Below are 27,827 nucleotides of genomic sequence, written 5' to 3'. Positions count from 1 at the left end.
CAAGCCAGTGCTTATTTGCAAAGTTTTACAGCTTTTATAAGAATGGCACCAAACAACAAAACAACAAAAAACAGCACAAAGTTTAAAACAACAAAAACTCAACCCAGAGCATTAAGTGGAATTTTTCCCCGTCCTTCTGTTTTTAGGACAAACCATTAGGTCTATTTCTTAATCTAAACTGGGAGTTAGCTGAGGGTAAAGTTACACCTCGTGTGCCTATTTACTTATTTATAGTACATAGCATAGAGAACCTGCTCAATATGCATTTGAATAAACGACAGAGGAATTTCTTTAGGAAACACACAGTTCTATGCACTGAGATCGGTTTATGCCTATACTTCTATACAATAGTAGCTGGCAGGTGCTAAGAGAATGATGATTCCAAATAAAAAGATAACTCATTACCAGCAGTAACACCCTATATTACTTAGTTGTAAGAATACATGTTAGAAAGCTATTTTTCAAGAGCTTAAAAATCATTCTTCACTACTTTAACAGACCAGATAAATTATCTAGAAACAAAAAGCTAAGCAGCTCTGAGCCTCAGTAAACTCTAATCTCCTCACTTTCCATCTTTTGTGTTCCCTTTAGTGCTTTGATTTCATACTGCCCATGCACAAGTTCTTTATTCCACAGGGCCAGCTTCCCATGGTGCTGTACCTTCACCATCTTCCCTGCTCTGCTCCTACTTAAAGTTTAAATGTCTCTTGCTTTGTAAGGTAACAATGTATACTAATCTCATCACTGTGCAGGTTAATGGGGAAAGATGTTTTAGGTCTGGTGGGGCCTTCTGGCATTCCTTAAATCAGATTATCTAGGTTAAGATACACTACAACTTGTGTTTAGATATTATTGGTATAACAAGTAATTGAGAATGAAAAAGGGGGAGTCAAGAGAGAAACCCAGGAGGTCTTGTCTTCATGGGTTAACCTCGGGAGGAGACGTTAAAGGGAGAGCTAAAAACCAACAGAATAAAATACCAAAAGGAAAGCTGAGAAGCAGAATTAAAGCACATTAAGGTCAGCTCAAAATCAGTGGCGATTATTCAAGACTAAGAGGCCCTTAACTTACTGTTTATATCAGAGAATCCAGACATAATTCTATAGACTAAGGGTACAATTTCTACCATCATATTCCTCTTCAACAGAGCTACTACGTCAGAACAATGTCTTATGTTAAAGTGAATAAATTAACACAAATATGCAATCATTTCTAGGTTATGTGGCCTTGAGCAATTGATCTTTAAGCTTCAATTCCCTTGTAAAACAGGCTAATAATCTCATGGTATTTTGGGTTTACTAGATGGGAGTATGATGAAAATGAAAAAAATGGATACAGTAAGAAGTACCTTTTGAAGTCCCTTAAGTCAACCCTAAGTAAACATGCTGGTGTGTATCCTGCACTAGTACTTGTTAAGACCAACACAGCCACGTTGGTCACAGCTTTGGAAAAGATCAAAATCCCAGATAATAACAGCTTTCAAATCCCTCATCCAAATCTTGGGGCCAGACATGTTTCAGAATTCTTCAAATTGAGAAAAGCTATATAGAACATATATTGCTTATTTTGTGATACCCACAGCGATTCTGAGGCAGCAGCTCAGAAGCGAACATGACTATCCTGAAGTGGAATATATCTCACTGTAAAGGAGATCAATACAACATATAGCATTGTATCTTCATGTAAATTCAGATCAGATTTTGCCATTAAACTTGCTGGGTTACCAAACTGTGGGCTAGCGCTCAGCCTGTGTATCTCAGACCCAAACTGTTCCAAAAAAGAAGCAACTTTTTTTCAAAATACGCCGAGAGCCTATACTTAAATTTCCTCAAGTAGAATGAAACAAAAACAAAAAAACCTATTTACCAGTTATGTCCCATCTCCCCTCACTTTCTTGCAAATTATACCTTAGCATCCATCACTCCAAGATGAGGGACAGAGACCCAGGACAAAAGCAAAGAGAAACAAGAGAAGCTAACTCCTTGCTTTAGGGCTTTCAAAGGGCCATGCTGAGGGTGACTTGATCTTCAATGGAAATTTTTGCCTCATGTACTGATTTTAGGCTCTAGAGCCTGCAGAAGATATTATTCCATTGTCCCCAGTTCTCAATAAATGTTCTCTCTCACTACTCATACTAATGACACATTGAATTTATTATATGATCTGACAAATGTTATACCATAATGTTAGTCTTATTTAAAATTATGATCATATAGCAACAAATAAAAATGGAAATAGCTTACTAATGACTGAACATGTCATAAACTTATCTTGAGTCTTTTCTTGAAATTTTTCTGTAGCTTTTTTTGACCACTGCAGTGTCCCTTTACATGGTTCAATATAGGCCAGCTTACATTTAATTGCCTGTGTCAAACAAAATTGCACCATTAAGAAAGTAAACTTAATTTACAGTTATTTTAGAATTAAAATAAAGTGTTAAATGTGTACAAAACTAAACTTTGCATTTGAATTTAATACGTATTTAGAAAACAAATAAATGTCCAAAGATGTCTCTAACAGTACTTTTATAAATGCAAACAGTTAATCAACAGAGTATGGGATTAAGAGGTACAAACTATTATGCATAAAATAAGCTACAAGGATATATTATACAGCACAGGGAATATAGTCAATATTTTACAATAACTATAAATGGAGTATAACTTTAAAAAATCATGAATCACTATATTGTACACTTGCAACTTACATACTGTACATCAATTAAAAAATAAAATCCGTAATAACCTATTAAAAAAAAATCCAAACCAAAAATGAAACAAACAACAAAAAAACAGAGTATTTTGTTGAATGAATTATTGTATACTCAGACAGTAGAATAATAAGCATCCACTGAAAGAATTATGATACACTGTTAAATGAAAAATCAAGTTATAGGACTATATATAGTCTAATCCCATAATTTATTTATTTATTTTTTGCCATACGCGGGCCTCTCACTGCTGTGGCCTCTCCCGTTGCAGAGCACAGGCTCCGGACGCGCAGGCTCAGCAGCCATGGCTCATGGGCCCAGCTGCTCCACGGCATGTGGGATCTTCCTGCACCAGGGCATGAACCTGTGTCCCCTGCATCGGCAGGCGGACTCTCAACCACTGCACCACCAGGGAAGCCCTAATCCCATAATTCTTAAAAACACAGAAGATGTATCTTACAAGTATATATATCAAAAATATTGAATAATTCTGAGTGATTCCCCCCTCATTTTACTCATCCGTATTTTCAAATTTTTCCTGTATCATTTTACCCATTTTTAAATGAAAAATACTGCTTAATAACAATTCAAATACTAGGAGTATATGAATTAGGAAATAAACCTCCTTAAATTTATCTCTGGGGAGTAAGATTCCAAGAGAAGGATAAGTTTTTTATTGATACTTATTCTTCCAGACTTCTCTCTTTCTCTGGCACACATTATATATACTTAAACATAAATGGGATCACAGTAAAATCATTTCTGTAATCAGTTTTTTTCACATAATATACCATATTCTTACTACCTTATACAGGTATTTCAAAATAACACTAAAAGCTGCACACCAGTAAGTACTTATAAAGACACAAATATATACACATTTAGAATTAATGCTTATTTGTTAAGATACATATTATTTTTTAAACAGTAACTATAGAGACTCTTTTCTATAGCCCATGGATCAGAAATTATTTACAGAAAAAGTGAAGTTAAAAGAACATTTCTACGGTGAAAATAACTTCTAAAAATACTTGCATATTTGTGCTAATATTCTAACCCTATGATTTATAATGAGTAGATTACCTTCTCTGCAGGATTCAGAAACTCATCCTTTATTTTACGCATTTCTTTAAGTGTTATTTTTGCTGTATTGCCAAAATCCACATATTTAACTTCAACTTCACGATGTCCAGGCAATCCTTCAAAAATTATGAAATTGGAAATCACAAACTTGGAAAAAAAAGAATTATCTAGCAAGATTAAGACTGATCTACAATCAACTAGATTCGAACACTTTTATGTTCAACATACAAACTTAGTATTATTTTAATGTAAAAAACATTTCTAATATGTGAACTTCACAAAATCAACCATAATGCACAGCTGTTCAGACTCGGTGAATGAGAAACTAACAATCTAAAGATATCTGGGGCTACCCTGGTGGCGCAGTAGTTGAGAGTCCGCCTGCCAATGCAGGGGACACGGGTTCGTGCTCCGGTCGGGGAAGATCCCACATGCCGCGGAGCGGCTGGGCCCGTGAGCCATGGCCGCTGAGCCTGCGCGTCCGGAGCCTGTGCTCCACAATGGGAGAGGCCACAATAGTGAGAGGCCCGCGTACCACAAAAATTAAAAAAATAAAAAAATAAAAAAGATATCTAAAGGACAAACAAAATCAGGATAACAAAACAGCCATCAAATGCTAGGTGTTATGTCCTAAAAGTTAAGAATTAGGTTTGGAGTTAGACACTTAAATGACATGTGACTCTGAGAACGCTAATTAATATCTCTAAGATACTACCCTGAGCAAGTTACTTTTTCTCTGTAGGCCTCATTATTTCACCTGTAAAGTGGGTGTACCAATAGAATCAAATCTTATTAAGACTCTTTTTGAGGACTCACCTATTTAAAATACTCTGCAAAGAACCAAGCATAAAAGAAGCACTTAATGTTTGTTAGTCAACATAGGTAATCAAACAAGGCAAAAGACTTAATGATCAAGACACACGTTCATTCGTATAATAATATCTAATTGTGAAATTTTAAAAAATTATCTGGGGATATTGTGAAAAATGAGCAGAAACAGACCTCTATGTGAAACTAGTTTTCACATTTTAAAGGATACCAAAGAAACCTCTGGAAGGTTTGAACACATCGAAGTTTGAATAAAGATCTATCATAAACTGACCTTTTTGTAAATACTCAGAATATGAAATATGACTGACTTTAGTCCCCTAAGCACACGTATGTACAATGCTACAAAACTTGTTGCCATTACTTTCAAATTTAAAAACTAATACAGTACATATAATTTCAAAATGGAAAAAGTTTGGGCATTCTCTGCCCCTTGGTAGAAGTGAAAGCAGATGTAACAATACTGGCACTGCTCGAGATGGCACTCAAGCAGCTCAGGTACCTGAGAAGTCGTGTGTACCCTAAGAGTAAGGTAAAGAGGTGAGGGGACCTTGCCCTGTTTCCACTGGAATCCTCATGCAAGAAAGATAATCTCAAGTGTAACGACACCATTAGATTCTTACCATTCCTCAAGTCTCTGAATGCAGATGCGGTTTTAAACAAAAACAAACAAATGGATATGGGATGGGACTTAAAGAACAGTTTTCCCCAAATTATCAATCATGTGTGAGTAGAATCGGGAGACATGGGAAGGTCTCAAAATTTCCCTTCCATTTATTCTCTCTAAGGAAAATGCTCCACCAAAATATGGGAGTAAACCAAAAAGGTAAATGAGATCCAGAAAACAAGCAATCCAATTTAGGAAAACAAGTGAAATAAACTCCCAAAATAACAAGCCTAGGGGACAAGCAGTCTAATTGGAGCAGATAATAGGATGTTTTCATTGTTACCAAAAAAAAAAAATCAAACCAGCATTATCTGAAAAGTCTAATCATGTGGAAAATTGTTTTAAACTATTAGGAAAATGTAGCCATAGGTTACTGGGTTGGCCAAAAAGTTCTTTCGGTTTTTAAAGTAAAAATAAAAGACACATTTTTCATTTTCACCAAGCACTTCATTGAACAACATATTCACCCTTTTTGTTCCACTACCTTCTGCCATTTTTCAGGCAACTTCATAATTTGATCTTCCCAAAACTTTTTATCTTTTTGAGCAAAGAACTGTTCCAGGTGCCTTTTACAGTATCCCAGGAGATGGAAATTTTTTCCATTAAGAGAATTTTGTGAAGACCGAAATAAACGGAAATCTCAAGGTGTAATGTCTGGTGAATACAGCGGATGAATCAGAACTTCCCAGCCAAGCTGTAACAGTTTTTGCCTGGTCATCAAAGAAACATGCAGTCTTGTATTATCCTGATGGAAGAGTATGTGTTTTCTTTCTTTTTTTTTTTTTGGCAGTACGCGGGCCTCTCACTGTTGTGGCCTCTCCCGTTGCGGAGCACAGGCTCCGGACACGCAGGCTCAGCGGCCATGGCTCATGGGCCCAGCCGCTCCGCGGCATGTGGGATCTTCCTGGACCGGAGCACGAACCCGTGTCCCCTGCATTGGCAGGCAGACTCTCAACCACTGCGCCACCAGGGAAGCCCAGAGTATGTGTTTTCCATTGACTAATTCTGGATGCTTTTCGTCGAGTGCTGCTTTCAGTTGGTCTAATTGGGAGCAGTACTTGTTGGAATTAATCGTTTGGTTTTCCGGAAGGAGCTCATGATAAGAGGATTCCCTTCCAATCCCACTATATACGTGACATCACCTTCTTTGGATGAAGACTGGCCTTTGGTGTGGTTGGTGGTGGTTCATTTCGCTTGCCCCACGATCTCTTCCGTTCCACATTATTGTACAGTATCCACTTTTCACCCTCCGTCACAATTTGTTTTAAAAATGGAATGTTTCTGTTACGTTTCAGTGGAGAATCGCATGCGGAAATACAGTCAAGAAGGTTTTTTTCACTTAACTAATGTGGAACCCAAACATCAAAGCGATGAACGTAACCAAGCTGGTGCAAATGATTTTCAACCCTTGATTTGGATGTTTTGAGTATGTCAGCTACTCAAAAGCATCTCCAGCATGGTATGACGTTGACTGTTCTCAATTAAAGTCTCTATTTGATCGATATCAACTTCAACTGGTCTACCTGACAGTGGAGCATCGTCCAGCGAGAAATCTCCAGCACGAAACTTCGCAAACCACTTTTGACACATTCGATCAGTCACTGCACCTTCTCCATACACTGCACAAATCTTTTTTTGCATTTCAGCTGCGTTTTTACCTTTCTTGAAATAATAAAGCATAATATGCCAAAAATGTTGTTTTCTCTTCCATCTTCAAAATTAAAATGGCTACACAAATTTCACCAATTTTGATGTTTTTTTTAAATGCACGTTGATATGACAGCTGTCACAATACAATCTAACAAAATTGTTTCGAATGAAGCTAAAGACAACTAAGTGCTATGAGAGCCATCTTACAGGAGAAACAAATGAACCTTTTGGCCAACCCAATGAAAGAAAATGGAGTGAAAACCTGATGCAATTATTAACTCAGAATTAAACTATACTTTATGGAGTAGCACTGAAAATACTTGCATAGAATAAGAATATAACTAAAAATTGTGATATATCAATAACTATGTGGGGGGAGAGAGGGGACAAAAGAACTACAAGAGATCTAAAATTCATCTAACATAATTAATACCTAAGACTGAAGTACCTACAAAGTATTACATTATTTAGAAGAAACAACACAGATAAATGACAAAAAGTATTTGTCTTTTTGGAGGAGAATGGAGTACGTGTCATTTACCACTATTTAACTTTTTCAATAAGGTAATGTTAGAAAACAAACAAAAAAAATGGTGAAGTCCTAGTCAAATCGAATGAAATCTAAGGAGCCAGAGGTTCATCTATCAACACTATTGCTAGCTTTCTAAAGAGCAAAACTGTAAGATCAAATAATATCACTTCCATGATTTAATCTGTACTGACTCAAATGGTTATCAATTTTTAAGCGTAACACTTCCCTGAGGAAATAGTGTGCAATTTCCTACCAATAACTTTTGCTCGGTACCAAACTCCATCTTCAAATTTAGCTACACAGGCTTGATCTTGAACTGGACAGAGGATTTCAAGATTTTCTGCATCTTCATTTTTATAGAATTCCTCAATTGCCTTTAATACAAATAAAAAATCCAGGCTCTTTATCTAAGAAACAGAGTTAAAGCAGGGATTAAAGCACTGTAGTTTCATAGAAACTTAAAATTTAAGTGTTGCATGTTTATAGGCACTGCTCATAAAATTATGAAATATTAGAACTGAATTAGATATAAGCTGTCATGTAATTTATACCTGAAATATTTTGTTACAGAAGTAGTATATAAAATTAACATATATAAACAAAATTTTTAAAAATCACATTTTTCCAGATATCTAAAACATATCTGCTTCTAGATATTTTTCTTTTTTTTTCTTTTTTTTGGCTGCACTGTGCAGCTTGCAGGATCTTAGTTCCCTGATCAGGGACTGAACCCAGGCCCAGAGCAGTGAAAGCGCTGAGTCCTAATCACTGGACCACCAGGGAACTCCCGCTCCTAGATCTTTTTCTAAGCACACTTTCCATACTTTTGTATGTACCAAAAATGAGACCATACCATACGTATAATTCGATAATCTGCATTTTTCTATCAATTCTCACTTTCTGCTTCAGTAAGTGTTCCTACTAGTACTTCTAGACCATATTAGATTTCCCTAACTGACCAAACCCAGTATCCAATCTAAGACTACATGTTATATTTGGTTATCTCAATAAGTCTTATAATTTAGTGTAGTGTTCTTTTTAAAATGACCCTGTCTTATTAAAGACAGTGTGCTATTTTTCTGCAGAATGCTCCATCTTCTGGATTTATGTGGTTATGTTTTCATCCTGTTATTTACCTTGTTCCTCCACTGAGCAGGGCCTATCCCTGGAATTTCTCCCCAACTGAGAGTTGTATCTACAAGTTTGATGGATTCAAGCCAAACCTTTTGGCTAGAATACGTCAAGTTGCAACACATCAAGACACAATATTACTGACTCACTCATGATATGCTAAGATTCACCTACAGAAAGGGCTTGTGATTCTCATCCCTTCATTATACAGTTACGTTTTTCCCTTGTGGTCACCAAGTAATTCATGTAGTACTACTCTGGCATTTTATGAACGTCCTATTTCCCATCAGCCATCCATCTAATGGTTTTAATGTGAATTGATAAATCTTCTTTAATAAATCAATCATTTCAGTAGAGTTTGTGAAATGACTGCATAATTGAATAGAGCTTTATCTTATTAAATGGGACTATTCGGTTACTTTAAAACCTGATGTTCTTATACTACTTAAAACACAGCTCCTAAAACAAAACCAAGGATAAATGTTTAATTTTCCAAATACCAATTCTTAAGATGAAAAATATTTTAAAATCCATCTCAAATGGTCAAAAAATGAAGTTTTTCTCTTTTGTGGGTATAATAATGCAAGTGGAAATTTTCTGAATCTTTTGTTATTTCATATAAATTATTTTCACAACACTTTAAACCTTTTTTTTTTCCCCACAGTACATTGTTGTAATTGTTCTATTTTATTGTTGTTAATCTCTTGCTGTGCCTAATTTATAAATTAAACTGTATCTTAGGTATACATGTATAGGAAAAAACATCATATATACAGGGTTCAGTACTGTCCACAGTTTCAGGCGTCCACTGGGAGTCTTGTATCCCCTGCAGACAAGGGGGGACTACTATATGTGATGGAGGAAATGGACGGAGGTCTGGATGCACAGACTGTAAACCTTTATTTCTAAGTAGGTATTATTCATATTCCTCCATTAACAGATTACCCAAATGGAACACTGGAAAATTCAACAGAGAAATGACATCAGCAAAACAGCAGACTCTGAAGCTCCAAGCTCTTGTGTCCCCACAGAAACACTGAAAAAATGAGAAACCATCTGAACCAACTTTGTTAGAGCTCTGGGAAACAAAGGCTTACAGCACCCAAGCAAACACCCAATTAAGCTTTCAACATTCAAGGAAATCAACATAAACATTTGCTGAACACGAGCTAAACGAACAGAGAGACTTCAGTTATCACATACTAGGAAGAGTATTTGTAAGAATAGTTTGAAAAAGTCTTAAAATAAACCAACTACTAGTCTTCAACAATTTAAAAAAATCCAGGATGTGTGTGGTGGGTGATCTTTTAGAGTTATATAATAGTCAATGCCCAATTTTCAACAAGAAATCAGACGGCATACAAAGAAACAGGAAAACATGGCTCATTCCAAGGAACAAAATAAACAGACAGAAATCAGCCCTTAGGAAGCCCAGATAATGGATTTACTAGACAAAGACTTTAGAACAACTGTCTTAAATATGCTCAAAGAGCTAAAGGAAAACATGGACAAAGAACTAGAGAAAACCAGGAAAACAATAAAGGATTAAAATGAAAGTATCAACAAAGAGACAGTAATTATAAAAAGGAATCAAATTCTGGAGCTGAAAAGTACAATAACTGAAACAAAAAATATTCTGGAGGGGTTCAATAGCATATTTGATCAGGCAGAAGAGTCAGTGAACTTGAATATAGGACAACTGAAATAGTGAGGAACAGAAAGAAGAAAGAATTAAGTGAACAGAGACCAAAGTATTTGTGAGATATTAATCACACCAATATATACATTATGGGAGTCCCAGAAAGAGAAGAGAGAAAGAAAGGAGCAGAAAGAGTATCTGAAGAAATAATGACCAAAAACTTCCCAAATTTGATGAAATACACAAATCTACAAATCCAAGCAATGTTATGGGTTGATTTATGTCTCCTCCAAAAAGATATGTTGGAGTTGTAATCCCCAGAACCTCAAAACATGACCTTATTTGGAGATAGGGTATTTATCAAGTTAAAATGAGGTCGTTAAAGTAGGCCTTAATCCAATGTGATTGGTGTCCTTATTAAAAGGGGTAAATTTGGGCACAAAGACACATACACAGGAGAATGCATGTAAAGATGAAGGCAGAAACTGGAGTGAGGCAGAAGCCACTGAACACCAAATTTTCCAGCTAACCACCAGAAGCTAGGGAAAAAGGCATGGAATAGATTCTCACTCACAACCTTCAGAAGGAGCCAACACTACTAACAACTTGATCTCACACTTCTAGATTCCAGAACTGTGAGACAATAAATTTATGTTGTTTAAGCCACTTAACTTGTGGAACTTTCTTATGGCACCCCTAAGAAATGAATACAGATTTTGGAATAGCAAAGTAGTGTGCTGTTGTAATAAATACCTAACATGTGAGAGAAGCTTTGAAATTGGGTAATGAATAGAAAGAAAAGGAAGAATTATGCGGTACTTGAATGAAAATAACCAGATTGCTTTGGAAAGATTACTGGCAGAAATATGGATGTTAAAGGTGCTTCTGGTGAGATTTCAGACAGCATTGAGGAATGACACTGAAAACTGGAGGAAAGGCAATCCTTGTTACACAGTGGTAGAGAACTTGGCTGAATTATGTTCTACTGGGTGAAAAGTTGAACTTGGATATTTAGCTGAGGACACTGCTAAGCAAAGTGTCAAAGTGCCAGCCAGGTTTCTCCTTGCTGCTTATAATAAAACGTGAGAGGACAGACATAAATTGAAGAATAAATTGTTAAACATAAAGGAAGCAGAATCTGAAGATTTAGAGAATTCTCAGTCTATATGTATTTCAAAAAATGAGAAAGCAAGCTCTGGAGTGAACACCAAGGGCACGGCTGGACAGTGTCTGCTCAAGAGATTATGGGTAGGGCTTCCCTGGTGGCGCAGTGGTTGGGAGTCCGCCTGCCGATGCAGGGGATGCGGGTTCATGCCCCAGTCTGGGAGGATCCCACATGCCGCTGGGCGGCTGGGCCCATGGGCCATGGCCGCTGAGCCTGCGTGTCTGGAGCCTGTGCTACACAATGGGAGAGGCTGCAGTGGTGGGAGGCCCGCGTACTCCAAAAAAAAAAAAAAAAAAGGAGATTATGGGTATATGACTTGTGGATCTAATCATTCATCTCAGCAGAAACAATGCCAGCGTGAACTGAAGGGGACAGAGGTGAGAGGAAATGAAGGGGGGCCGGTGGGCTTGTGGGATTCTATAGGCAGGAAGTGAGCTGACAGAGCTATTCAGTTATGAACTTATGTTTCAAGAAAAGGGAAGACTGATCCTGAAGGAGATTCAGAGGCTAGTGTGTCTGCAACTGCTACTCAGGCCCAGAGGGCACAGACCTGAGAGGCAGGGCTGGTTCCTCCTCTGTTCCAGGGATGGGGCCTCCTCCTGGGTTCCAGAGGGTTAGGATAAATCCTCAATTCCAATGGGTGAGGTTGCTGCCATGACTGAAGGGGTAGGGCCACCACCCTAGTGGGACTGGAGGACAGAGCATCCAGCCAATGAGGATTATTCTCAAGCCATAAGAATCTAATGGAATTTTCCCTGCTAGGTTTTAGACTTACTGTCTGGTCTCACAGATTCAGAGACAGACAGGAGTTCTGCCTCAGCTTGAGTTAAACAATTCTTACCTATACCTGATTCAGATAATCAGGGATTTAGTGATTTTATATGAGATTCTGGATTTAGATTTGATGCTAGAATGATTAAGATTTTTTGGAATGTTGGGATGGTGTTATTGCATGTGGGGAGGAAATTTTTGATACAGCAGAAAGTGGACTGCTTATGGGTTGAATTGTGTCCTCCCCCCCAAATATGTTGAAGTTCTAACCCCCCCAGTACCTCAGCATGTGTCCTTATTTGGAGGTAGGGTTTTACCTTGATAGGTATTATCAAGTTAAAGTCTTATGCGGGACCTAATTCAACATGACTGTTGTCTGTATTAAAAAATTGAGACAGACAAGTACACAGAGAGCGCGCCATGTGAAGGAAGCAGAGACCGGGATGATGCAGCAGAAGCCAATGAGTGCTAAACCACCAAATCTAGGGAAGAGACATGGAACAGATCTTCCCTCCCAGACCACAGAAGGAACCAACTCTGCCAACACCTTGATCTTAAACTTGCAGACTCCAGAACTGTGAGAAAATAAATTTCTGCTTTTTTAAACTACCTACTATATGGCATTTTTTGCACGAGGGGGGTGGGAGTGGGCATGCCACACAGCTTGTGGGATCTTAGTTCCCTGACCACAGATTGAACCTGGCCCCTGGCAGTGAAAGCGCAGAGTTCTAACCACTGTACCGCCAAGCAATTCCCTGTGGCACTTTGTTATAGCTGCCCTAGAAAGTTACTATACTCAAAAAACGCAAAGTAGGATAAATTCAAAGAGAGACACACTAGATGCATGATACACAAACTGTCAACAGCCAAAGACAAAGTGAGAGTTGTGAAAGCAGCAAGAGAGAAGTGACTTGTCATATATAAGGGATCATCAATAAGATTATCATCTGACTTCTCATCAGAAATCCTGGAGGTCAGAAGATAATATTTAAACTCCGGAAAGAAAAAAAGCATCAACTGAGAATTACAGATCCAGCAAAACTATCCTTCAAAAGACAGATAGAAATAAGCTATTCACAGATAAACAAGAGGTGAGGAAGTTCACTAACACCAGACCTGTCTTATAAACAAGCTAAAGGGAGTCATTCAGGAGGAAATGTAAGGTGCTAGAGTGTAACTCAGAGCCACATTAAAATGTAAAGATCTGTGGTTAACATAAATACGTGGACAAACATGAAAGCCAGTATTATTAACTTTAGTTTGTAATTCCACTTTTATTTTCTACAGGATTTAAAAGATAAATGCATAAAAATAATTATAAATCTACATTATTGAGCACACAATGTACACAGATCAATAATATAAAAGGAGAATGGAGTTATACATGAGTAGGGTTTTGTTCAATTAAAGTTGGTATCAATTCGTATTAACTTCTGTAACTTTAGGATGTTATATGTAATCCCCATGGTAACAATAGATAAATATATAGATACACAAAAGGAAATAAGAAGGGAACCAAAACATGACACTACAGTATTCCCACACCCATGTTCATTGCAGCATCATTCACAATAGTCAAGAGGTAGAAGCAAACCAAATGTCCATCAACGGATGAATGAATTAATAAAATGTGGTATTACATACAATGGAATATTAGTCAGCCTTAAAGAAGTTAAGTCCTGTCACATGCTACAACATGGGGCAATATGCTAAGTGAAAAAAGCCAGTGCCAAAAGGACAAATACAGGTATCCCTGCTATCTGAAAGTGGAGTGTTCCTATGAAATCTTTTCTAAGCCAAAATGTAGTATGAAAAAGTCTCTTTAGCAGTGGTGCTGGGAAAGTCGGACAGCTGCATGTAAATCAGTGAAGTTAGAACACACCCTCACGCCATGCACAAAAAATAAACTCAAAATGGCTTGAAGACTTTTATAAGACATAAAACCATAGAACTCCTAGAAGAGAGCATAGGCAAAACATTCTCTGACATAAACTGTACCAATGTTTTCTTAGATCAGTCTCCCAAGGCAATAGAAATAAAAACAAAAACAAACAAACAGGACCTGATGAAACTCACAAGCTTTTGCACAGCAAAAACCATAAACAAAACGAAAAGACAACCTACAGTATGGGAGAAAATATTTGCAAATGATACAACCGACAAGGGCTTAATCTCCAAAATATATAAACAGCTCATACAACTCAACAACAACAATAAAAAAAACCCAACTGAAAAATGGGCAGGAGACCTTAATAGACATTTCTCCAAAGAAGACATACAGATGGTCAGTAGGCACATGAAAAGATGCTCCACATGACTAATTATTAGAGAAATGCGTATCAAAACTACAATGAGGTACCACCTCACACTGGTCAGAATGGCCACCATTAAAAAGTCTATAGGGGGATTTCCCTGGTGGTGCAGTGGTTAAGAATCCACCTGCCAATGCAGGGGTCACGGGTTCGAGCCCTGGTCCAGGAAGATCCCACATGCCACGGAGCAACTAAGCCCACGCGCCACAACTACTGAGCCCGTGTGCCACAACTACTGAAGCTCGCATGCCTAGAGCTCATGCTCTGAAACAAGAGAAGCCACTGCAATGAGAAGGCTGCCCACCACAACGAAGAGTAGCCCCCACTCGACACAACTAGAGAATGCCTGCGTGCAGCAACTAAGACCCAACACAGCCATTAAAAAAAAAAAAGAAGAAAAGAAAAAGTCTATAGGGACTTCCCTGATGGTCCAGTGATTAAGACTCCGTGCTTCCACTGCAGGGGGCACAGGTTCGATCCCTGGCTGGGGAACTAAGATCCTGCATGCCATGTGGCATGACCAAAAAAGTAAATAAAAGCAAAAAAATTAAAAATATTAAAAGTCTACAGATAACAAACGCCGGAGAGGCTGTGGAGAAAAGGGAACCCTCCTACAGTTAGTGGGAATGTAAATTGGTGCAGCCACTATGGAGAACAGTATGGAGGTTTTAGAAAACTAAAAATAGAGATATACCATATGATCCAGCAATTCCACTCCTGGGCATATATCCAGAGAAAACTAATTCAAAAAGATACGTGCACCCCTATGTTCATAGCAACACCATTCACAACAGCCATGACATGGAAGCAACCTAAATGTCCATCGAAAGATAAAAGGATAAAGAAGATGCGGTATATATATATACAATGGAATACTATTCAGCCATAGAAAAGAACAAAATAATGCCATTTGCAGCAACATGGATGCAACAAGAGATTATCATACTAAGTGAAGTAACTCAGAAAGAGAAAGACAAATACCATATGATATCACTTATATGTAGAATCTAAAATATGGCAAAAATGAACCTATCTATAAAACAGAAATAGACTCACAGACATAGAAAACACACTTGTGGTTGCCAAGGGGGAGGGTGAGAGGCAGAGGGATGGACTGTGAGTCTGGGGTTGGTAGATGCAAACTATTACGTTTACAGTGGATAAACAACAAGATCCTACTGTACAGCACAGGGAACAATATTCAATCTCCTGGGATAAACCATAATGGAAAAGAATATTAAAAAAGAATGTAGGGCTTTCCTGGTGGTGCAGTGGCTGAGAGTCCACCTGCCAATGCAGGGGACACAGGTTCGTGCCCTGGTCTGGGAAGATCCCACATGCTGCGGAGCGGCTGCGCCCGTGAGCCATGGCCGCTGAGCCTGCGCGTCCGGAGCTTGTGCTCCGCAACGCGGGAGGCCACAGTGGTGACACCCGCATAACGCAAAAAAAAAAAAGGATGTATATATGTATATAACTGAGTCACTCTGCAGTGCAGCAGAGATTGGCACACTGTAAATCAACTATACTTCAATTTAAAAAAAAAAAAACAACCAAAAAAACCAGTGTGCTACTGCCATAAGGACAGAGGGATGGACCAATGGAATAGAACAGAGAGCCCAGAAATAAACATTCACGTATATGGTCAACTGAGTTTTGACCAGAGTGCCCAGACCATACAATGGAGAAAAGACCATCTTTTCAACAAACAGTGCTGGGTAAACTGGATATCCAAATGGGAAAGAATGAACCTTTCCCTTACACCATATATAAAAATTAGCTCAAAATAACTCAAAGACCTAAATGTAAGAGCTAAAACTATAAAACTCACAGAAGAAAACACAGAGGGGAAAAGCTTCACAATGTTAGATTGGCAATGATTTCTTGGATATGACATCAAAATACCGGCAACAAAAGAAAAAGTAGATAAACTGGACTTGATCAATTAAAAACTTTTTGAAAGAATGCTATCAAGAGAGTGATAAGGTAAGCCACAGAATAAGAGAAAACATCTGAAAATGATATATCTGATAAAGGATTAATATCCATAATGTATGAAGATCTCCTATAACCCAACAACAGCAAAATAAATAATCCAATTCAAAAATGGGCAATGGACTGGAATTAACTCATTCTAAGGGCCATACTGCTTTGTGGGTGACACATAAAGCATGGACACAAAGAGATCAATAAAGATAAACTTTAATGCTGGTAGCTATCTAAAACAGACCCATCAGTCATATACCCCAAATTTTCTATGAATGCCTTTAATCTGAATCTATTCTGGTATTGTAATTCAGAAAATTACCTAGGAATAATAAGTAAATTCTCATACATTATCAGAAGCAGGTGTTATCATTTTATTTTGACTTGCCAGCTCTACGTGCTCTCCTGGTTTCTAGATTTCAGAAAGTAGCAAGAAACATTTACACATTAGGGATCCTTCATTCTCCTTCCCCTCCATACTTCACTAACTTGCCTGATAAAAGATTTCCTTCAATTTACTGTGAATCATGTGAATTTCTTGTTTAAAAACAAGAAACTACTAAGAAACTTAAATTTGCAGAAGGTTGATAGTGGTTTGCTCTCAATTCATACTGGGCACTCACTTCCATTATAAATTTCTACTTAAAATTTGAAAAAATACTTTGTCTCAAAGGACCACTATATACTTACCAACTGAAGATAGAAATCAGTAGGACTATTTATATGACAAACCATAACTGAAACATCTGTCATTTCCTTAGGCAAAACAGGTGGATGATAGTGTAAAGTCGTATTTTTTTCAGAGTGACTTCTTGATAACTGAGACCTAAACCTAATTAAAAGCATAAGCAAGAGCCATTAAGTCTCTCTTCTCTCAGTGGATTAACTGATCTGAAGAAAGGACTTACACACATACTGATTTATCTACCAAGAGTATTTTTCCAATTTCTCTCTTCTAACTTACAACATTTCTTAGTATTGTCTCCAATTTTCAAACCAGGATAAATAAGAGGTCAAGTCTCAAAACTCAATAATTAACCTTCAAGTTTGTGCTGGAACATTTGTGAGTTGGGCCTGTATGTTCTACTCAAAGTTTCTACTCCTTTGGTTGACAATACCCAGCATCTATGGTAGCAATCAGGAAGGCCAGCTGAGGGGTTTCTGTGACCCCTTTCAGCTCCAATACTCTACTTAAGTTTTATTTTTCCAGAATGGAATCTACTTGGGTCACTTCCAGAGTCGTGTAATTGCTCAGGACAGAAAGTAGTATCTTCCATCATCTCTGTGGTTACTTAGTCATCTTACTTTGTTCATCAGACATGAGAAAGGAAAGAAATTTAAGTATCTACTCTAGATTCATACATTAAATATAGAGTGGTGATCATGATCTTATTCCAAAGGTTAGAAAATGTAAGAACTCTTAAACTATAATTCTTGAAACCCTAGTGGAGCTACTTGTAAAAGTTAGCAAGAGTCTAAAAAAATGTTTCCGTATCTACCAATAGTTTCTATTTTGAGCTACCTTAATTTTTCTATTTCCTTAAATCAAATGACCTGAATGCAATTTTCACAGACAACCATACTTAGAAAACTCTGACAGCAATATTTTTAACCTCTTCGAGTATGTTAGGATGTCCCTGGTGGTCTAGTGGTTAGGATTTGGTGCGCCCTCTTAGTGTATGTGACAGTTCACTTTAGAGCCCATTTGTTTTTTTTTTTTTTTGTGGTACGCGGGCCTCTCACTGTTGTGGCCTCTCCCGTTATGGAGCACAGGCTCCGGACGCGCAGGCTCAGCGGCCACGGCTCACGAACCCAGCCGCTCCGCTGCACGCGGGATCCTCCTGGACCAGGGCACAAACCCGCGTCCCCCGCGTCGGCAGGCGGACTCCCAACCACTGCACCACCAGGGAGGCCCCAGAGCCCATATTTTTTAAAGGTAAAATCTGCTGTTCCAATTTATAGCTATAACCTTGAAAATATTTACATTTTAATAAGTTACCTACCTTGCTAGTTCCATAAAAACTAATGCATCTCTAAGAGACACAGGCATATCACTGCTTATTTTATTTGTTGGTGGCTTCTGCAGATCTACAATTAGCACACCATCTTCTTCTTTAAAAACTTTCATTAAAACAGCCTTCTTATTTACCATTTTCAAAAATTCTATTTTAGCTTCTTCTCCCCAGCCTTCAGTCTGTGGAAAAAGTAAAATTCCAATGTATTCAGTAATTATAATTAGCTCTAATGGTACAATGTTGTAGATTTAGCTTTTTAACAGCCAAAGTCTGCAAATTCGAACAAAGGCACTTAACCAACCATAGATATTTAGAAGCAGCTGGGCCCACAAACCCAAGGACAGTCTTTATGTATGCACAATGTACGTATCACACTTAGATTTTATAAACATGGTCTCAAGGTGACCATAAGCTGTTGTACTTCAGGACTTAGTTTTACTTCTGAATATTAATATCAAGATAATAAATAAAAGTTTAAAAATAAAACAAGTATTATGTACAAATTTTCCACTTAAACGATGAAATCCAAAAGGTAATTTTGAAAGCATGATGGAAGCCATGTCATACATTAAAGATATTTACAATCATTACCAGGTAACTTAGTTTCCGTTACTAGCAATATATGAGGTAAATGCTACTTAAACAATAAGGAAAAATACTCACCCATTGAAAAAAAAATTTCTCACTGAACTTTGAAACTTTAAGTACTCATACCTAAAGTAAATTTCACAGGCCAAAACTACACATTCCTTAAAAATAAAACATCTTCTAAAGATTTCGTGAGTATAAAAGTAAAGCCCACTCAGAATAGAAAAGGCAAAAAAAAAAAAAAAAAGATAAAATTAAAGCCAAAATAAATTTCCCATTTTGAGGAAAATACCAGGGCTAATATGTGTATGTGTTTCCTTTTACTTTTTTATTCATTTGTTCATTCTTTCAAATATTTGCTGAACGCCTACTACGTGCTCAGTCATTTGCTAAGTGTTGGAATACAAAGATGAGCAAAGGTGCAGACTCCTGCTTTCACAGACTTTATAATAATATAACTGCTTAACAAGTATTTTTACACACAATTTCTGTCTCATAGGAGTTTTAAATCTTTCTGGGAAATAAATATTCATTAATAATATAAACAGAATGCAATATAGGCTATAAGCAGTGAGCAAAGGGCCATGGAAATAGTGAAGAAATGAATGGAAACACGTACCACATAACATTTAAAATTTATTTTTCTCTCCATATTTATTTGACTCCAAAATTTTGTGGTTTACTTGGATATTTCACCTATCATTATGTTCATATATGCATATTCAACTCAATTTCCCATTAAGAACGATTCTAATTGTAGAAACTGAAGTTCATTTCCTTTTTTATTGGCACCAATAGTTTATTATACAAAATGTATTTAACAAGAGAACTGAACCTACATTCAGTAATCTGATCAGCAATGCATAGCTAAAACTGGACTATTTGGCCCCTGAATAAGAAATAATTTAAGTCTCACTTACTGAGTTCTGTGGAACAATGTCTTTCAATGAGCATGGCTGTGCTAATGGCTGGATGTCTTTCAGCAGCCCTTCAATATATGGCTCAGACTTCCTCAGAGCCAGACACAAGTCATTTAGTGTGACATGCTGCTTAGCAATGTGTTCTGATCTCACATAAGTATCACCAACTCTGGGAAGAATTGAAGCAATATTTACTGAAGATAATGCTTCAAGCCCAAACTTGCCTTACCCCACAAAAGGTATGCATTTCTAAGGATACTCTCTTTAAGTTAAATCTTCTAGGAAGTTATACTCTTTTAAAAATTTATTTATTCATTTATTTTTACATCTTTATTGGATGATAATTGCTTTACAATGATGTGTTAATTGCTGCTGTATAACAAAGTAAATCAGCTATACATATACATACATCCCCATATCTCCTCCCTCCCACCCTCCCTATCCCTCCCCTCTAGGTGGTCACAAAGCACCTAGCTGATTTCCCTGTGCTATGCAGCTGCTTCCCACTAGCTATCTATTTTACACATGGTAGTGTATATATGTCAATGCTACTCTCTCACTTCGTCCCAGCTTACCCTTCCCCCACTGTGTCCTCAAGTCTGTTCTCTACATCTGCATCTCTATTCCTGCCCTGACACTAGGTTCATCACTACCATTTTTCTAGATTCTATATAAATGTGTTAATATATGGTATTTTTCTCTTAGAAAGTGATATTCTGATTCATACTATCTCACTATATAGACTTAATCTAGCTTTTATAAACACAGACACTGTTTCTACCTATAGAAATAAATCTCAACTGCCTTCATCTGGATTGTCTTTCATATACCTATTTGGTTTAAATTTAAAAGGCATAATGACACCCCCAAACAGAAATCTATTTATAAAGCTATGACCATTTAATAAAGTGACCATGCAAGAGTTAATACTGGTCCTTACTAGAAGAACATTTTCAGTTTGTTTTATTTTCCTAGAAGACTGGGGGAAACAGTTTTGAACACCTAGAGTTAGACACTATGCCACTTTAACATACAATAATGGAATTATGGAAATATGATTAAAAATTTTACTCAATCATCTGGCCACTAACCGTAACATTTTATTTAAAAGAACCATTTTTGGGGCCTCCCTGGTGGAGCAGTGGTTGAGAGTCCGCTTGCCGATGCAGGGGACAGGGGTTCGTGCCCCGGTCCGGGAAGATCCCACATGCCGCGGAGCGGCTGGGCCCGTGAGCCACGGCCGCTGAGCCTGCGCATCCAAAGCCTGTGCTCCACAACAGGAGAGGCCACAACAGTGAGAGGTCCGCGTACCGCAAAAAAAAACAAAAACAAAAAAACCCCACCATTTTTGTGCTTCATTTTCTGCTTTGAGGCTATATAGAAGAGCATTTAAGTTTGAAACATCAGAAAGTTCTTTTTCCAAGCTCCCAATCTAGTAACACTGATAGCTAATACTTTACTAATTTAGTAATTAGTAAGACAAATTACAGAGCAAAATAAAAGGTATATGCCTTGGAAGTGAAGAAGGATAACTTATTCCTCTCTACCTCTTCCTACTTTTCTTTCTTCTTTAGTATCTCCCCTCCTCCCCCATTCACAAGTGTTTCTAAGCAGACCAGGAACACATAGTAATTATAAAATAACATACCCTGCAACAATTAGGACTTCAGAATTTCCAAAATCTACCATGAATATTTGTATTAGTGCAACTTTGTGGACTGAGAATTTGGTTGGAATACAAGGTTTTCTAATACTTTCACTTCCTATTGGAATTAATTCAGTAATAGTTCCTCGACACCACATTCCATTTTCAATACTGTTGACAAATATTCTTGCACCTAAATAATGGAGACAAATCATTATCAATGTTTATGAAGAAGAATATCTAATTAGCTCTAATTTACAAACATGTACATTAGTTCCACCACTAAGAAGTCTTAATTCATTTATTAACTGATGATACAGTACTGTGTCAGTGCTATGAGAGGGATTAAAAGGTAGTGTATTTTGGCAGTTTCTGTTATACAGAAACTTATGTCCTAGACGGGGAGGTAAAAACAAAGAAAACAAAGCCAGCAGTCCTTACTGAGGACCTGTGTTTTATAAACTATAACAAAGATGAGTAAGACCGTCCTGCTATCAAGAAGCTCAAGAAAGGAAAGGAGACAGGCAAGTGACTATAATACACTGTACTTATAACAATAAAGACGTATCCTTGTGCAGGTACACACATGCAAGTACAGATATATATATACCGAAATCTATAAAATACTTTAGTAGCATAAAGGAAGCAGCAATGACATTCTCTTGGTAAAAGGGGAGTGAAAGTAAAGAAACCAAGAAAGGGAGAGTGTGAAAGGCCAAAATTAAGAAATTAATACACAGTGGAGTTCAGAGAAGGGGAAGATGAACCAAGGACCAAGCAGCAGAGGAAGACCTTATGGTCTTTCCTTATGGAGGGATCAGATGAATTACAAATTAATAACCAGAAAAAAAGATCAAGTTAGAAAGAATTTTTATTTTTACTATAGGCTCAGCAATGTTCTCAGTATTTTATGTTTGAATTCACCTCCTCCCCACAACAACCCCATGGAGATGGTGCTTCCATCCCATAGGTGAGGAAACTACGCAAAAAGAGGCTGAAAACCCAGCCGAAGCGACATGGCTACTTAGAAGAGGTAGGAAGAGAACCCAGGTAGTCTTAGAGCCCATCCTCTTAAAAACTCATCTAGCATCAGAAATATACTTGTTAAGACTTGATCACTGATTATATACAGAGAGATGCTGCATAGTCCCCTCTATACATGCTAATAAAAACAGGATAGTTGAGAGGCACATCAGGGCAACCTTTTAAGTTCTACCAAAACATCTGTTTTGGCCTTGAGATTGTCATCAACCCTTCTCTTATGCTGATATACCATATAACCAATATTCTTAGTTTTGAACTATACGCTATTAAACTATTCTTTCTTGCAATAGATGAGATAAAAGTCTATTGAAGTAATCTGTTGTTCTTTATAATGAAGAACACAGGCAGGAAAAGGGAACAAGAGGAAACTCTGCTAAAGCGTTATATTACATTTCTTCCCTTACCATTAATTTCTTGAAAGATAAATAAGGGCTCCCCTGGTGGCACAGTGGTTAAGAATCCAGGGTAATGTAGGGGACACGGGCTCGAACCCTGGTCTGGGAAGATCCCACATGCCCTGGAGCAACTAAGCCCGTGTGCCACAACTACTGAGCCTGTGAGCCACAACTGCTGAGCCTGTGAGCCACAACTACTGAAGCCCGTGAGCCACAACTACTGAAGCCCGCGCGCCTAGAGCCTATGCTCCGCAACAAGAGAAGCCACCACAATGAGAAGCCTGTGCACCGCAACGAAGAGTAGCTCTTGCTCGCCACAACTAGAGAAAGCCCACATGCAGCAACGAAGACCCAACGCAGCCAAAAATAAAAAAATTGAAAGAAAAACGATAAATGAGTATTTAAATCATGTATATCTACCTTGAAATAATAATTATCCTTGACAACTTAAAGGATGACTTTTTGGCTTTCTTAGAACATTTTCTAAATCTAAACTGAGCTCTTTTGTGCATGTATTAAATTTAGAGAATTATTTGCAGCCGTAAAATTAAGTTTAACACTACACTCTTCCCTCCTTAGATATTCAGAATTTAAACACGATTTTTAAAATTAATTTATTCTATTTATTTATTTTTGGCTGTGCTGGGTCTTCATGACTGCACACGGGCTTTTCTCTAGTTGCTGCGAGCAGGGGCTACTCTTCGTTGAGATGCACGGGCTTCTCATTGTGGTGGCATCTCTTGTTGCAGAGCAGGGCTCTAGGTGCGCATGCTGCAGTAGTTGTGGCATGCAGGCTCAGTAGTTGTGGCACACAGGCTGTTGCTCCGTGGTATGTGGGATCTTCCCAGACCAGGGATCGAACCCATGTCCCCTGCATTGGCAGGTGGATTCTTAACCACTGCGCCACCAGGGAAGTCCCGTGGTGGCTTCTCTTGTTGCAGAGCACGGGCTCAAGGCACACAGGCTTCAGCAGTTGTGGCTCGCAGGCTCTAGAGCACACAGGCTTCAGCAGTTGTGGCTTGCAGGCTCTAGAGCAGAGGCTCAGTAGTTGTGACGCACAGGCTTAGTTGCTCTGTGACATGTGGGATCTTCCTGGACCAAGGCTCGAACCCGTGTCCCCTGCACTGGCAGGAGGATTCTTAACTACTGTGCCACCAGAGAAGGCCCTAAACACTGTTTTTTAACTTTAAAAATTATTATTCATTTTTATCAGAAGTATATGATGATTCTAGTCTTCTGATATTCTGATAAGCTACAAAGATGAGCTGAGAGTTAGTTAACACTTTTAAAGAACCACTATGGGGATTTCCCCAGTGGTAGTGGTGGAATCCCCCTTCCAATGCAAGGGATGTGGGTTCAATCCCTGGTCGGGGAACTAGGATAACACATGCCACAGGGCAACCAAGCCCATGTGCCTCAAACCAGAGAGCCCGAGTGCCACAAACAACAGAGCCCACATGCCCTGGAACCCACACGTCACAACTAGAGAGAGAAAACCCACATGCTACAACTAGAGAGAAGCCCATGCACTGCAACTAGAGAAGCCCACGCACTGCAATGAAAGGACCCACGTGCCGCAACCAAGACCCGATGCAGCCAAAAAATTAAAAAATTAAAAAAAACCCCATACTATAAAGCTGAACAGACAATATAGTACTTTTTGGTATTAGTTATATAGAGGCATTGATATTAATAGAATGAGAAAAATGCTCTATTAATAAATCAAACAAATCATAGCTTCATCTTATTACAGAGTATAATCAAATTTAATCAAGTGTTACAAGGAAAACGTTTGTAATGAAAGCCTAAATGACAGCAAATTATACACAGCCTTAGAATTAAGATGGACTGATTAAATTTACCAACTACCCTCTGTGTGACCCTAGGAAATGGATGCCACTGCCCTGCATCTATCTCACTCAGGCGTTCAGCGACATCTTCAACATTCACATGTAGACAGCAAGGGATGGTAGTCGTACTACAAGGAACACTCAGAGGAATACTTTTCTCTGGAGATGAGGGGACAAATTATATAACCCATCATGGGTTTTGTAATTTTAAAAATATCTCACCTACTCCATAATGGAGTTTTTGTGTATATCTCACTCAACAGTCAATTTTATGTCCAGTGACAGACGAATGGATAAAGAAGATGTACATATATACAATGGAATACTACTCAGCCATAAAAAAGATCAAAATAATGCCATCTGCAACAACATGGATGGACTAGAGATTATCATACTAAGTGAAGTCAAAAAGAGAAAGACAAATACCATATTTGGTTTTTGATGAAGTGGGAGTTTGTGGTTGGTAGATGCAAACTATTATAAATAGAATGGATAAACAACAAGGTCTTACTGGATAGCACAGGGAACTATATTCAATATTCAGTGATAAACCATAATGGAAAAGAACATAAAAAAAAGCAAGCTCCAAATTAGTATGACTCCAGTTAAACTTGGCAAATGATACTAAAAATATTTAAAAATCATTTTTAAATGACATTAAAAATACTGGAATTATACTGTATACTGTAATATTATTACTACTAGGTAACTCTGAGCAGAAAAAAAAAAAAAAGCTGATTTTAATACTTAGCTAAGTTACCTAAATAAAATTGAACTTATGTTAAATAATTCCAAAACCTTTATGCTTGCACAAATCTGTATTACAAGAAGTCTATATGGGTTGGCCAATATTATAATATTTAAATAAGCTTCATATTTTAACTTAGAGTAATATTTCATTACCTAGCTCCAAAATGTCTGAAGGATCAAGGTATACACTCTTACTGCAAAACTGATTCACCTTCTTTTCCAATACTGTTGCATCTTTTATTTGTGAATACTTCCGAATGTAGAAGTGGCAAGGATGTATTACATGGCTTACAAAAACTAGCTCTGGAGAACCTGGATGAGAATATTTAAACCACATTAATAAGCCAAAAGTCAGGAAAGAATTCACAGAAACTGAATGCAGTATCCTTTGAAAGAATGTGTCTTGTAGCACTGCAAACTCTAGAATACCTGGGCCCACAAAAGGCAACCCAAACCCCAAATAGTAACTAGACTGATAAAACAAACACATCCCACTTCCACAATTTCTTTAGCAACCTGAACTGCAAACCTTTTATTTTATTTGCAAAATATGTTAAATAAGTGGAATTGAAGTTCAAGTAGTTAGTTAGGTTCTAAAGTCAGAGTATATGCTGTAACTCTACTGTATTACAACAAAATTTCAGAATTTATTTATAAACATAATTGGAACTCAGAACCCCATTGATAACGATGTTTCTGATATAGAAACAAAATCCTGTTTAAACTATACTAAACTGAAAGAACTAATAATTAGCTCATAGCCACTTTGAATCTTAAATCAGGCTGGAGAAGTATGAAAAAAAGTCTGGGAAAGACAACATACTGAGCAGCATTTAAGGGGAGATATGTGTGTTTTGGTGGAAGTAAGGGTGGGGCAGAATAAAAGACAGTGAGAAACTTTTTGTATACAGCAGTAATTAAGCCAAGTGTTTCTACTGATATGAAAAGATCTCCAGAATATAATGTTAAGGAAGGAATTAAGGGGCTTCCCTGGCCATCCAGTGGTTAAGACTCCACACTTCCACTGCAGGGAGCACAGGTTCGATCCCAGATTGGGGAATTAAGATCCTGCATGCCATGTGATGTGGCCAAAAAAAAGACAAAAAAAAAAAACAAAAAAAAACAAGGAAAAAAGAAAGGAATTAAAAAAACACTGCAGTGTATATGGTATGCTATGTTTTGTGTACAAAAACAACCAAAAATGAGAATTAGAAAAATAATATATGTGTATTTGTTCAAATATGAATAAAGAAACTGGAAGGGAGGAAAGGACAAATGGAATGGGAATAGGTTAGGGGAAAAGGTTCACAGGGTATTTTAATACATATATATTTAATTTTTGAACAATGTAGGTGTCCTAGTATATCTAGTAAAAATGTTTAAAGAACAAAGACTAGGAGGAACTGAAGTACAGATAGATGATAAAAACTGAACAAATAGATCATTTTACCTATCCAATACAGATCACACAGAATAATACCCAAACTGAGGATGAGGTAAAGAGATAAGTATGTGTAGCTGGGGAGACAGCTGAGACAAGTGTTATAAATTTCAGAAATATTTTTGCCAGTAACAGGCAGAACTTATAACAGTAAAAAGGAAGAAGTTTTAGGAATTCCCTGGAGGGCCAGTGGTTAGGACTCGCGCTTCCACTGCTGTGGGCCTGGGTTTGATCCCTGGTCGGGGAACTAAGATCTCACAAGCCGTGTGGCGTGGCAAAAATAAATAAATAACTAAGTTTTAGTTATTAGTAAAATTCATTTTACTCACTGCCTCCCTCTCCATAAGAGTTACTATGTATTAACTCTGCTTCAACAAGTTCAGAGTTGTTAACGTACCTGCTTTTGATCCAAAAGGAACAGATGATTTTTTCTGAAGAGGCTCTTTTGGATATCTAGGTGTCTCCACAAGATAATCTGTGAAGCATGCTTCATCAGGAGAGAAAATAAAGGCAATTGTTATTAGTTTTATTATGCTGACAATGACATACTTAACATACAGTTTAAAAAGCTGTACTTGAATGGGCAAAAGACTGGAAGGGCAAGACCCCCTTGTATCAGCAGGCCAAGTCCTGATAGTTCTCTTAACTCACTGAGATAATGTGAGATAATAATAATATTGTGGAAATGAGAGAAAACAGCATGTCCTT

The 27,827-nt window shown here is 37.6% G+C and overlaps 1 protein-coding gene across 1 annotated transcript in view; it reads right to left on the bottom strand.

The window, feature by feature from the left end:
- Window positions 1-27,827, bottom strand: part of RNF17 (ring finger protein 17) — a 109,871-nt gene that overhangs the window by 52,466 nt on the left and 29,578 nt on the right. Inside the window, exons 11-18 of the mRNA XM_024751247.1 lie at window positions 25,832-25,990; window positions 21,643-21,832; window positions 19,995-20,163; window positions 18,475-18,665; window positions 17,162-17,303; window positions 7,724-7,877; window positions 3,794-3,909; window positions 2,244-2,364 (exon numbers count right to left, since the gene is read on the bottom strand). Coding sequence (XP_024607015.1) covers window positions 2,244-2,364; window positions 3,794-3,909; window positions 7,724-7,877; window positions 17,162-17,303; window positions 18,475-18,665; window positions 19,995-20,163; window positions 21,643-21,832; window positions 25,832-25,990 — 1,242 coding nt within the window. The remainder of the gene's footprint in view (window positions 1-2,243; window positions 2,365-3,793; window positions 3,910-7,723; window positions 7,878-17,161; window positions 17,304-18,474; window positions 18,666-19,994; window positions 20,164-21,642; window positions 21,833-25,831; window positions 25,991-27,827) is intronic.

The sequence above is a fragment of the Neophocaena asiaeorientalis genome, unplaced genomic scaffold (assembly GCF_003031525.2).
Source record: "Neophocaena asiaeorientalis asiaeorientalis breed wild unplaced genomic scaffold, Neophocaena_asiaeorientalis_V1.1 scaffold897, whole genome shotgun sequence".
Classification (NCBI taxonomy): Eukaryota; Metazoa; Chordata; class Mammalia; order Artiodactyla; family Phocoenidae; genus Neophocaena; species Neophocaena asiaeorientalis.
This window is presented reverse-complemented; position numbering and strand designations above follow the sequence as displayed.